Raw genomic sequence first — 13,172 nt, forward strand, 5'->3', positions numbered from 1 at the left:
CATGACCACAGAACACATATACCCTGACGAGCATGACAGTCTGTCAAGTTAATGTTGACACTTGACAGATTCATTCACGTTTGTTTTGTATTTCTTCATGATTTCTTGGTTATTTTGTGTTTCAATCAACTTTCATTTGTAATGCCACAGGAGAGAATAAGTTAGTACCCTAGTATGTTGTAAAAACTAAATAAGTTTCAAAATGGAAGAGTCAACCATGGAAGACAAAAGTATAAATCCAAGGAAGAAGTTTAAATATCTGAAAGATCAAGTTTCTGCAGCAACTTTAGAAGCTGTAAAGGGGATGGGATTTAAAATCATGACTGATATCCAGGCTGAAGTATTGCCAGAAGCGTTAGACGGGGCTGATGTGGTAGCTACTGCTAAAACAGGTTCAGGCAAAACATTGGCCTTTCTTATACCAGCAGTGGAAACTGTTATCAAATGTATGGAAAAACAGATTGAAGGTACCTTGTCCAAATACTGCTTTTCCAGTGTTGAAATTATTTTCACCTGTTAGCTTAATAAATTATAAATACCTTATCATTATTTACCATCAAAGTGTTCTCTTTCGTTTATAGGTACATGTTGTATTATAATATCTCCAACGAGGGAACTTGCCATACAGACATACAGTGTACTGCAAGAACTTGTAGCACATCATGGGAACATTACATCTGCCTTGGTTATTGGTGGAGAGAACAGGAAGAAACAAAGTCTAGAACTTTCCACAGGTTGGTCTATATTAATATTCGAGCGATCTCGAAAAGTTCCTAAAGGAGGACCTTTGGCCGAAAGGTGTTGTGTTCCGCCGGTTTCGTGGCCGGCTACGTGACACCAGTCAGCGTAACACGACGCCGATGATTCGTGTGCAGTAGTTTTTATTTTCTTTGTTATTTTGTATGTATGTATAGTAAGTTAAGTTAAATATTATAGTATTGTATTTGTTGTTATAAGTAAGCATATGTATTAGTTTATAAGTATTTTTTATATTTTGTATTTTATTTTTATGGGCCTTAGTTGCCTGAAATAAAGGAATAAATAAATAAAATAAATATTATTATAAAGAGGAAAACTTTGTTTGTTTGTTTGGTTGTAATGGATAAACTCAAAAACTACTGAATCGATTTAACATATTCTTTCACCATTAGAAAGCTATATTATCTGCGAGTAACATAGGCTATATTTTATCCCGGTGTGGGCAGTAGTTCCCACGGGACGCGGGTGAAACTGCGGGAAAACGGCTAGTAAGTTATAAACTATGCATCATCATGTAGAAGTTTGAGCTATTACACATAAAGTATGTACTTTACATATAACATACATTAATAACAATTACTCTATATTCAAGTTTGTTCTGTTTCGATTTCAGGAGTTCACATAGTAGTGGCAACACCTGGACGGCTATTTGATCACATGAGAACCAAAGAGTTTGATACAAGAAATGTATGCTGTCTTGTATTAGATGAAGCTGATAAAATATTCCAATATGGCTTTGAAGAAGACTTGAAGCAAATTATAAACAGATTGCCGAGTAAGTTTATTGTCTCATTTTAAAACAAGGCATAATATACAATTAAATTTTAACAATTAATCATCTATAAAACATCCTTAAATGAATGCTTATTTACAGAACACAGACAAACAATGTTGTTTAGTGCCACACAATCAGAGAGAACTGATGCATTGATAAAGTCAGCTATGAAGGAAAAGGTTCACAATATAAATACTGATGAGGACAATCTTAGAGCTACTGTGGAAGGACTAAAACAGGGGTAAGTGGTGCAAACCAGACTTTGTTTAAAGTAAATAAATAAAGGTTGCAGGTGGGACTTATTGTGTGCAATTCCAAACAGCATATTTGGATTAATATAGGAGAACTAGTAGTGGATGTCTATGGTTGAGAAGTCACAAAAGATTATAGAATAGTTCTCTGCCAATCATTAGAAGTAGATAGCATTCAACACTGCATTGGAAAAACATGTTGTAGTTACAATCTTAAAATATAATTCCAGGTATGCTGTATGTGAAACAGAATACAGATTGTGGTGGTTACACAAGTTATTAAAGAAAACGCGAAACTTCAAAATAATGGTGTTCTTCTCAAGCTGTAAGTCAGTGGAATTTCATCATGAATTCTTTAGCAAGTATTGTGAAGCTCCAGTTTTATGTATTCATGTAAGTAAATAGCTTGAAAATATTATAGAAAAGTTAGGGAGTAGTAATTATTTTTATTTGCATTATTAAATAATCACGGAGTATTGTTTCAGGGTAAAATGAGCCAGTCAGATAGAACTGATGTGATATCAAATTTCTATAATGCTGAAAAGGTAGCATTATTTTGTACTGACTTAGCAGCAAGAGGGCTAGATATACCGGCTGTTGATTGGATAGTTCAGTTTGACCCACCATCAGATGCCAATGTAAGTTTTGAATGAAAAAGTCTGGTATAAGGTTCAATATTGCCAGATTAAAAAATAAATCAATACAGCAAGCAAATCCCAGTAGCTGTAAATGATAACCACCCAAAACAATAATGTGAAAGACTGCCAAGTTCGATAATATGGGAATGCTTCGCCTATAAAAGAAGTGAGATCTGAATAAGTACCAAGTTCCATAGTTACATATACCTCAGTTCAAAATAGTTATTTTTTAATGATGCTACTTGGCAAGTTTTCACACACCATAAACCTACTAAACGCAATGAATCAATTATTTAATTTTCTATTAAAACTTGCCAAGTAACATCATTAAAAAATAACTATTTTGAACTGAGGTATATGTAACTATGGAACTTGGTACTTATTCAGATCTCACTTCTTTTATAGGCGAAGCATTCCCATATTATCGAACTTGGCAGTCTTTCACATTATTGTTTTGGGTGGGATTTCATTTATTTTTGTAAGGTTGATTATTTTATTTTTTTCTTATGATTAAGTTAGTTAAGGAAATGTCTCATTTATACTATCTTTCAGATTTATGCTTCTTACAAAGAAATGAACTAGATAAACTAAATCGACTAGATTTACCAACTGACTGACATGACATGTTATCAAATATTATGTTCGTGGATCAAAGTTACACATTCGTTTTTTTCGAAACTGACGCACACTTGGTTGTTTTCAGATCAGATTTTTACTTTACTTTGACTTAATACAAACCTTTGTATTAAATTTCAGATCGGTACGACCATTCGAAGATATATTATATAAATAAATTATATAAATATAGATAAATTTATTTCGTTTTAGTTCCTTAGGGGTATAAATTTACACCGGGTACAAAACACCTTCATTATTTTGAAACCGACTCACACTTGGCCATTTTCAGATTTTTCCCTTTACCTTGACATAAAGACCTACCTCCATGCCAAATTTCAAGTCAATACGACCATTGGAAGTGGTCTAGGTTTTTGATGAGTGAGTCAGTCAGTCAGTCAGTCAGTGAGTGTATAGTAAAAATAGCGATTTTCTGACGTCAATATCTCAAGACCTACAATAGGTATATTAATGAAATTTTGTATTTTAGATAAGTGAGGGGGTCTCAACAGATACTAGAAATTTGGTATGCGTAAATAAAATAGATTTTGAGTTATAGGGGGGTCGAATTTGGCCCGAAATGGTTCGTGTAATATAACCCACGGCCGGTGTGTCGCTTTTTTTGCTCGAACTTGGCGGACACACTGCCGTGTGTCTAGATACTTGTTTCGTATATTTCAGGAATATATTCATAGAGTAGGCAGGACTGCAAGGGGCATGGGAGCTGAGGGAAATGCTGTCATGTTATTGAGACCAGATGAGATAGAATTTGTATCCTATTTGAAGGAATCCAAAATATTCTTAGACAAATATGAATCATGGGACAAGTTTTCGAATTTACAACCTAAGGTAAGAGAGTATAAGATCGAAAAAGGTTTTAGTCAATCTTTACATAGTGTTTTTTTCTATAATTTTTAAAATTTAATTTTCAGGTTGATGCAGCTATGTCTGATCCACAATTTCATGAATTAGCAGTTGAAGCATTCCAAGGCTACATGAGAGCATTTGAAGTAAAAAAGTTGAAGCATATTTTTAATTTGATAACAATGAACGTTGATGCAGTAGCTAGATCGTTTGGTCTCAAAGAAAGACCCGACGTCGATGTTCGTAAGTAAAATAAATTATTTGACAAAATATTGTTTACAGTGTAATAAGAAAATAAGGGTTTATTTTATGGCACGATATCCCGAATGTATCTTCAGCCCGATATAAACAGGTTCAATATTATAAAACTAGATTTCGCGTACTCGTCGAAGGTAACTGTACGCGGATTAAAGCAGCTCATTTCCGACTTCAGTATACAAACCATCGCCAACCCAAATTTCATCTTAGTCGCTTCAGCCCTTGGTAGGAAAGCTTTCGCGTTTACAATATCAATAAGAATTGACAGTGTACTTATACTAATTATTTTATTTTATGTCGTTTCAGGGATAGGATTCAGTAAAAAGCATAGGCCAAGAAAAAGAATGGCAGCCATGCTAGCTGAACAATCTACAGGAAATATAAAACGTATAAAATAATACGAGCATCAAATGAAACTTTATCTGTTAATAAAATATAATATAATATTTTGGAATGTTGAATAAAACGATTACGAAGTAAATAAACATTTTTATATTAATTATTCCTTAAAGGGACAGAAATATGTTTTTTACAAGAAGAAAATAATCTATCTTCTGACTAGACAAGTCTAAAGGTATATTTACGTATAAAAACCATTCCGAAATCTATAATACAATTTTATGAGATGATCAAAGAATTTCTAAATTAAAACATAGGAACTTTTTGACCTCATTATTTTGAGGTTTTGTTGAAGATCATTCCTAGCTTAGCTAATCATAATACTTTTCGTGTGCTTAAAATTCATGATTATGGCCATGAATTTATGATGCAATATTTTCGATTTCGATAAGCTAGAAAGCCTTCATTACGCTTGCGTTTGAGGTCCACTTATAATCATAATACTATTTACATTATATTTTTTCTATTTGGGCGAAACGCACATTTCATAGATATTATTTCTGGATAGTTTTTCGTAACAATCTTCGTGGTTGTGTTGATGATTGATGGCGTAAATCATAGAATCTATCGTTTCTACGGTGGCTGGACATCTATTTAATGAGAAGTACTGTACACAACGCCATGAGGTTTTACCGTGAGTTGTAGAATGTTTGGTATAAACGAAGTTCATATGCACTAATTGTTTGTGGCCTTTTCTACTATAAATATATTTGTAGCGAACTGGTAGCTGCTGGTTTTCATTTGATCCATTCACGACAAGTGATAGAGCACCTGTAAAAAAAGAAATCTTTTAGTTCTTAATTCACTGTGTTGATTTTGTCTGTAAAAAAAGATAAGTAGTCCCAAAATTCCAATAAACTTATGGGTACAGAATAAAGAGCATGTTTGTTTTGTTCATATATCATTTAATCAAATATGGATATAAAAATACATTCACTTATAATAATAATCATTCAAAAACACATTTTTAAGTAACATCACACATTAAAAACAGCACTTGTTCTTCTGAATCATAATAAAAAAATTAAGTCAATGATCCACATAGGGCCTTAAGAATAAAAAAAAATACGAATGTTAAAAATCAGGAATGTAAATCTCAATTTGGTTCCTATACAAATAAGGTGTAAAATCGATGTAAATTACGTGTAATAGAGATCATTTCGATATTAAAGATGTTTCATGTCAAAATACTAGTCCAAACACTATTCTAATTAATATAAAGTAGTATCAGAAAAGATTGTTGGATACCTTAAATTAGTACAATAAATAGACTAGAATATGAGCAATAAAGTCTTTAAATTTTTATGGCGAAACACGATGGCACTAATTGAAATTGTGAAATATGTATATGCTCTAATTGATGTTTTATGTAAGTTTATAAAAATAGCTTTATTTATTTAACAATTAATTGGCACTTGAGACCAGAGTCTCACTATCACAGTTGATTTAATTATTGTGCTTTATGATCTTTATTACTCCAAAATGTAACTGGTACTTATAAAATATAACTTATGCTACTCTACATTTATGTAACTTTTAAGGTGTTTTTGCCACAATTATTCCAGTTTATAGATTTGGTCCCAAATCTTATTTGAATCTATGATTCAGTTTTCTGTTTTATAAATATGAATAGCAGGCCTCAATATTAAACTTACAGTAGATTTATTATCTACTAATAAAATGTATATAATTTTCACTTAAAAATAACTTTATACTGCCTCTATAGAGGTGTGTAGCATACTATGTAAGAAAGTTTTAATTAGCATAATAATCTCCTTGCAATTGAGATACTTTGAGTATATCATTAAAATGGATTCCAAAGCAAGGTGATTTGCAGAAAGGCAATTCACAAGCGCTGCACATAAACCTTGTGTCTCGTCTCCTTCCTATTTTCCAGCACAGTCGGCAAGAACGCTGTGGATACTTCTTCTTTCCATCTTCCTTTTGTGGGATGGTTACAAGACGGTGCTCCATAGTTGGTCTAGTATACTCTTCACTTGTGTTAGTTCTCAGTGCATTGTTAGTCACCTTACCATTCACTAAGTTTTTAAGGTCGATGAATAACGAACTCAAGCTGGTATCTGAAATCACGATGGGCATTTTCATTGCACTGTATGCAAAATAAAGGCACATAAGTTGTTCATAAGATTATAAATTGTTGAAAATGCCATCGTGTTTTCATAATAAAAAGCTTTATGCAAAAGAAAACAGGAAAACTTTCAGTGAAAAATAATAAAATGATTGCATTTTCAACACAATCTCTAATCTTATTGATCAAGATGATTCTATTGAGGAAGCATTAGTAAGCAAAGAAAATGATTGTAAACTAATTTTCTTATGGAGGTAGAGATTATGTTACAGTGCTGGATTTTAGAGATTGTTAAAAGTATTTTTATGAATGAGGTATACTTACTGTCTTGTGGTGATGGATAGTCCATAGGTATGGACAGATCCTTCTTGCCTTCTCTTGAAGATTCATAATTTTTTGTATTGGAACATACAGCTGGGTCTGTTACTATGATATCACTGTCATCACACTCTGTCTTCAATTCCAATCCATTATCAGACAGTGATTGATCTTTACTTTTTTCACTAAAATCTTGAGTGTTCGTTTTCTGAATATGAGTGTTGTATGACGAAGAGATATCTACAGGGTTGTCATCATATAAGTTTTTTAAATTCTCATAATTATTTGTTTGATAAATCTGATTGTTTTGCGAGTAAATAGATTTTTCTTTTGTTTTTGGTCTCTTCTCAGGGTTAAGTATGTCAGAGAAGTAGTTTTTTTGGAGGAATTCATTGGATTTTCTTTTAAGATTGCTGATTCTGTGTAGTTTTTCTATAAGTTGCCTTTGTTTGAGCAGGTCTAGTTCATTGTTTTGTGTGGATTCATCATTAATGGTGGTGTCGTAAGTGTCTGACACACATGATTCAGCATCAGGAGTATTGTTCTGAGTTTCTGTTCTATGTTTGTGTACATCCTGCTCTCTTTCACTGTCCTCATCATCTTCAGTCTGAAAAAAAAAACAAATATAATAAAAGGTTTGAACACATGGACTTGTGTCTATGGGTTTCAACTTTGAAAAACTAGTACAAAGTTCATAAACAATAATAAAATAGCATCTACCTCTTTGTTTGTCAATCCTTTGATTTGCAATACTTCTGCAGTTCCTATAAAACTAGTGAGATCTTCCCGTTTCACACTAACTTCTCCATGGTACATAAACTGTAGCAAGTCTTTCATTGCTTTGTGAGTCACATCTTTTAGTACAACTGGAAACCAAAGCAAATATCTACATATAATATGTCATTAAAGAAAGAACATAAGTGATAGTAATAAACAATAAAAAACTTGATTCTAATACAATAGAGACAGTTACCAATTGGATGTTGACATGGATTCATTTGAAACATCTTCTTGAAATAAGGTGAACATATTGACAGTATCACTTTGTGTGCTTGCAACAAATGGCCTTCGACGGCAATAGTAACGTCGACAAATTCGCCATTTCCTAATAAACCGGCGAATCCTTTAGTCAGGTTCCCGTGAAAATTATTCCAAGACAATGAGAATTGTTGGTCCATTTCTAACCACTGTTAAGTTGCATCTAAAATTGATATTACACGTTTAATTATTAGTCAGAACATTTCAAGTTTCATGTAGACTCTTAATGTAAGTAATACTAACAGTTTACAGCTGCATTTAGTGAAATTAATTTGATAAATATTTTGTGTGAGAAACGTGACAGATGTGAACGGCGCGTCGCGTATGCGTAGTGTTGGCCATGTAATAATTTTAGTTGGTTTCAATGTTAGGGTTGTACTGTTTCGAAAATATAATGAATCGACTAAAAATGATTTGTCATCATAGCTGTACCATAGGAATCGCTGTACCATTTGCGTCGCTATTATAATTTTCATACATTAGGTATTGTACAACGGTGGAACTTGTAATTTACTATTTTTTCGTGACTTTTCAATGATGTAATTAATGCGCGATGTTTCAGTTTGGCAAGATGTATTATAGCCACATTACTTGTCTTTGGCGCCACCCAGTTTTATGCATTTGTGCATGAATAGCATTACATTGAGTTATTGTCTAATAACTCAAAGTGATGACTGTATTAAAATCAAACAGAAACGGATTACCTACGTTGTCAAACAAAAACACTTAGGTACTGTCCTACATCCCACGTTCGCAAACTTTCGAGTTTATAGGTAGCATTAGTAGAATTAATAATATTCTAATGGTAATGACTAATGAAGCACGTGCTCGTTGTAATGACTTGCAAAATTCCGACCTCTAACCAAGTTGGAAGTTTTGTTCATATTCCGTGCAGATGCTACCCCAGAAACCGAGAGACATGACATACTTTTGTATCTAAGACATTTATAATAAATAAAGTCTTACTAAATCTTACCCAGGTACCTACCTTTGCAACCCAAAAACTATTTATTTAGTTGTACCTAGGTACCTGTAACTAGCCCTGACGTAATCTTCAAACATTTTCGAAATATTCGCTCTCAATTAATAATGTCCACGTCCCAAGACTGCTGCAAAACTTAACCTAACTCTGGCTGTTAAACACATTTTTCCATCACCGAGTACATACTTCTTCCTTTAGGTAGATAGTTATCTATATACCTAAAACATTACGTTTCACTCAGTTGGTAGATGGCTTCCAGTTATTTAGTTCGGCTTCCATTAGTACAGAGCTTTGCTAAAACTTTCCATCAGCGGTCGTGGACTAGTCCAGCTAAATTAAGTTTCAACCAAACTTTTAGGAGTTTGTCGACGCAGTGGAATCCCAACGAAGATGTTAGTTACACTGACCAAGTTTTGTTTGTTATCTATCTACGTGCGATTTTCTATATTTTCGAAAAACTGTTGGAAAATAGTTAGCAGCTAAGGCTAAGTACCTACTTACCTACTTTAATCTAGCTATCGGAGTGCTGTCGAGCTATTCAACTTTGAGAACACAGACATTTTCAATTAATACTGCGAAAATACATATATCGACTAATTTTATTCACTAATGACTTCTATCGCCAATAGCATCACAATTTGAACATTAGAAGCAATGCTTATCTAGGGAAAATGCTAAATATTTTCATCATATGTTCCTGTTAAGTACCTATCTACCTAGAGCTCATTATCCGAGACAAATGCCATATTATTCACAACCTGCTTACCTACAGCTTGATCTCTACGCGGAAATCAAACTCTAAACTTAGAGACAACTCCGACCCACTGCGCCAATATAGCCTTCAAATAGTCTTCTCACGTAAAAGCTAATGAACTCGTGTAGGTGAAGTTGTACCTGTCTTGCACAGAGTTAAAGGAAGTGAGTGAGATGTACATCTTAGGTAGTAGCTGTAGGTACTAAATGGAACATACTCGTATAGTAGGTACCTACAGTGATTTCTGGTTACTTACATTTAAGTTTGTACCAAGGACTTTTACAAAACAATTATAGCGCTTTCACACTGGCGGATTTTTCGCTCAGTTTTTCCGCGAAGTACGCTTTACAAGTATCATCTTCCGAACCTTTTTCCCAACTATGTTGGAGTCGGCTTCCAGTGTAACTGGATGCTGCTGAGTACCAGTGTTTTACAAGGAGCGACTGCCCTATCTGACCTCCTCAACTCAGTTTACCAGGGTTAGACTAGTGTCAGACCTACTGGCTTCCAACTACCCGTAACGACGGCCAAGGATGTTCAATGACAGCCGGGACCTACATTTTAACAGTCATTGGTGTCCAAAATTTACTTAGAAAGTACATACAAACTTTGAAAAGTTGCATTGGTACTTGACTGGCCCGGAATCGAATCCATGCCCTCATACTTGAGAGGTTTCTTTATCCACTAGGCATTCCTTTCGTTGACAAGTAATGAATAGGTATATATCATTGACATATTGTCTAAATGTATGTACCTATCACCCAATATCCTATGGTCACGATGGGCTCATCATTGTCTCAACCTCTGCGTGAATTAGGTTTTATTTGGAAACTGGGTTAATGCAGATTTCACAAACAAACTTTATGTAATTAAGAGTAACTCCAATGAATCAATCAACTCCACTAGACATGAGGTTATTGCAAAATAAGCCTCATTATTTTTCTTTGCCGCAGTCATATCGCAGGGGTCAGCGCGTTCCCTTTTACAAGTAGTTGAATGCGGTCAATTAAGAACTTTACGTATCTATGGGTGTACTTTCTCTTCATATCATCATATCAATACAGTTTTATGAATGAATTCATTATTTCAGCTGAAAGTTAATTACTTGTTATAGACAAGAAAATAAAAATGCAGTAGTTAGGTACTCGTAATTTAATGTCAAAAACGTAGCTGTCGATTTAGCTCATAGAATACAAGAAAATCATATTGCTGATTTTAAGAACACAATTCTGAGTTCATTTTTATTTCATTTGAAAGATGATCTTTCATAGCGTTAAGATAATTTAACGTCTTTAAAGAACTTAGGTTCTTTCTCCAAGTTCCAAGTTCATACATAAAGTCCAATGCTATCGTCTGTATTCGACATGTGTTCTGTATTGATTTTTATCAATGCCATTAAACCAGTGCTAAAGCCACACGTCTCGTGCACTATCGATTATGTGTCAGTTACAGTCGGGAGAGGGCGCACCATCAATGCTTGAACATCTAAAGGGCTCTGCGGCTGTGCCTCTGTCTACGCCGGGGAGCCGCACTATAAACTATAAACGTAGGCACTTTCCACCAAACATCACTTATATAAAGTAAACAAAAATAAGTACATTATTAAAGAAACTAGAATTACTAGGAGCCTAGTTTATTCTTCTGATTTCTTTTTCTGGCAAGTCATTGTGCTTACTTCTTTCGGCCAGTTCAATTCAATGTTGTTTATTGTATTTTATTTACTTAGGTATAGTCTGAACTAGATGTAACCTAACCAGTGTCACCGTCACGATATTGATTGTAGGACATGTCCAGGGACGGCTTAAGCGTCGATTAATTAAGTTCTGTAAGAGCACAGTCACCCTATTTTCTAAGATAGCCCAACCATGACACCGCGCTTTTAATTTTCTGGTGTCACGAGTTACAGCGATAAAGCCATCCCCCTTCTTCTCCAGTTCCCCACTAATGAAAAGTATGCGATGAATGGGCTTCTTGTTAAAAGTGTAGAAAAGTTTCGTCAAGACAAAGTTCTCTATTGTGTTGTTAACACCATAATATAATGAAATAGCTGTGCAGATTCTTCTGTATTTTTGTTGTGTAATATGAATTTATGAATGTTGCTTACCTACTTCATTGTCTGGCCTGGAATATTCCTGGCAATTTGCAGCATGAGAAAGGTAACGTTTTTAAAAAGAATGAACGTTATTGTGTCATATTTATAAGGGTTTTAATAAAGGAAAGTATTAAATAATTAAAACGTTCGCTGTAGTCACGTAATCAGGACGGTCTCGGCTGGTCCGGCGACGCGGTCACTCCATTGGAGGCTGCCATTGACAGGTAATCGATGCGGTTTGCTAGTTTATTTGGCTATCGGTTCCGCTCTCAGCATGTGTATCTACTCGATATAATCGATACAGACCCCGGACCTTAATACGATTATGAATCGGAGCGTATTCGATTATAGCGATTCCGGTATGACTGCGCGTTTAATAACGTGCGGGAAACTTGGATACTTACCTGTTTACGTTTCAGGCAGGTAGCTGTTATGTTAGGGTATGTAAACCCTTAGGATTCTTAATCCTTTTGGAGGGATGACAATTTGCCATTTTGATTTGATTAATCCAGGACGTGTTACGCTTCACGTTTTGTGGTTTGGATTATACTTATTGTCTCCCTCCAATAATTATTTCATTAATATTAAGAAGACAGTACAAAGAAGTACATAGTTTAACTTAAATGTGCGTGGTCAAAGAAGTGGTAAATATTATTTTCCTCTTAGTTAAATTAAAACAGTTCAGTCTAAACTATGATCGCAATTCATTATAATAGTCTGAAGTTTGTAGATTCTCTCGGCTTATTATTCCATCTAGTTCGTGGCATGTAGTAAGTTTGCACTAAAACTGTATGCACCTCCATAATACCTAATTCCAAGAACTTATTTGATAACTTTGCCGTGGTTTGCTCTAAACATACCACTTTAAGTTTAAGTATATTAATGAATATTTAAATTTTAAGTTGATTTTCTTTGGCCAGTAATAAAAAAATGGGTAGCCTAGAATCTAGTTTTGTTGTTTCGTAGATATCTAGGGGAATCGAGACGGCAGCTGCGTCGGACGTCTGTAGTAAGTTCGGTTCGGCTTCGGCACGCGCGAGATGGGACAACTTTTAGCCGACCTATTTACTGCACAACACCGGATTGGAGTTGTACCGCGGTACCTGTAACTTTGAGTGCCGTATCTGATGGATTCAGCTGATGTAGGTTGACAATATTGCGTGTGTGACTTGTGTGTTTTGTCTTATGCAGTGTTACGAAAATTGTGGCTGTGGTATTGTGTTTCGTATGTAACACTTGATTTGATCAAAATTATGCTTGTAATTTGCATCTACGTTATGTGTAGGTAGATACTCAAGTACGTAGTACCTATGTACAAAATAGCAACTATCTTACTATAT

The 13,172-nt window shown here is 34.4% G+C and overlaps 2 protein-coding genes across 3 annotated transcripts; one reads left to right on the plus strand and one right to left on the minus strand.

Moving 5' to 3' along the window:
- Nucleotides 1-54: 54 nt before the first annotated feature.
- Nucleotides 55-4,654, plus strand: LOC110378825 (probable ATP-dependent RNA helicase pitchoune). The gene is made up of 9 exons (XM_064037770.1): nt 55-467; nt 582-734; nt 1,373-1,534; nt 1,634-1,775; nt 2,016-2,178; nt 2,271-2,423; nt 3,720-3,887; nt 3,971-4,145; nt 4,467-4,654. Exons 1-9 carry the CDS (start codon nt 203-205, stop codon nt 4,556-4,558), a joined length of 1,473 nt encoding a protein of 490 aa, XP_063893840.1. The 5' UTR covers nt 55-202; the 3' UTR covers nt 4,559-4,654.
- On the minus strand, nt 4,635-8,375 carry LOC110378827 (protein bric-a-brac 1). 2 transcript variants are annotated; one of them, XM_021338235.3, is made up of 5 exons: nt 8,248-8,375; nt 7,940-8,167; nt 7,687-7,832; nt 6,973-7,573; nt 4,635-5,330 (listed from the first exon to the last, which is right to left on the minus strand). In XM_021338235.3, exons 2-5 carry the CDS (start codon nt 8,142-8,144, stop codon nt 5,023-5,025), a joined length of 1,260 nt encoding a protein of 419 aa, XP_021193910.3. In that variant the 5' UTR covers nt 8,145-8,167; nt 8,248-8,375; the 3' UTR covers nt 4,635-5,022. The 2 variants fall into 2 exon arrangements, with proteins under 2 accessions (XP_021193910.3, XP_021193909.3); XM_021338234.3 differs by lacking the exon at nt 4,635-5,330 and adding an exon at nt 5,444-6,640.
- Between the last annotated feature and the right edge of the window lie 4,797 nt (nt 8,376-13,172).

This window comes from Helicoverpa armigera, chromosome 14, assembly GCF_030705265.1.
Source record: "Helicoverpa armigera isolate CAAS_96S chromosome 14, ASM3070526v1, whole genome shotgun sequence".
Taxonomy (NCBI): Eukaryota; Metazoa; Arthropoda; class Insecta; order Lepidoptera; family Noctuidae; genus Helicoverpa; species Helicoverpa armigera.

What these genes read in the sequence shown, in the direction of transcription:
- LOC110378825 (XM_064037770.1), top strand. Translation starts at nt 203, where the DNA reads ATGGAAGAGTCAACCATGGAAGACAAAAGTATAAATCCAAGGAAGAAG. An exon ending in GTGGAAGGACTAAAACAGGG is followed by an intron (nt 1,776 to 2,015) that starts GTAAGTGGTGCA and finishes ATATAATTCCAG; the next exon opens with GTATGCTGTATGTGAAACAG. An exon ending in CTCCAGTTTTATGTATTCAT is followed by an intron (nt 2,179 to 2,270) that starts GTAAGTAAATAG and finishes GTATTGTTTCAG; the next exon opens with GGTAAAATGAGCCAGTCAGA.
- LOC110378827 (XM_021338234.3), bottom strand. Translation starts at nt 8,144, where the DNA reads ATGGACCAACAATTCTCATTGTCTTGGAATAATTTTCACGGGAACCTG. An exon ending in TCCATGTCAACATCCAATTG is followed by an intron (nt 7,833 to 7,939) that starts GTAACTGTCTCT and finishes TTTGGTTTCCAG; the next exon opens with TTGTACTAAAAGATGTGACT. An exon ending in CTATCCATCACCACAAGACA is followed by an intron (nt 6,641 to 6,972) that starts GTAAGTATACCT and finishes TCGTGATTTCAG; the next exon opens with ATACCAGCTTGAGTTCGTTA.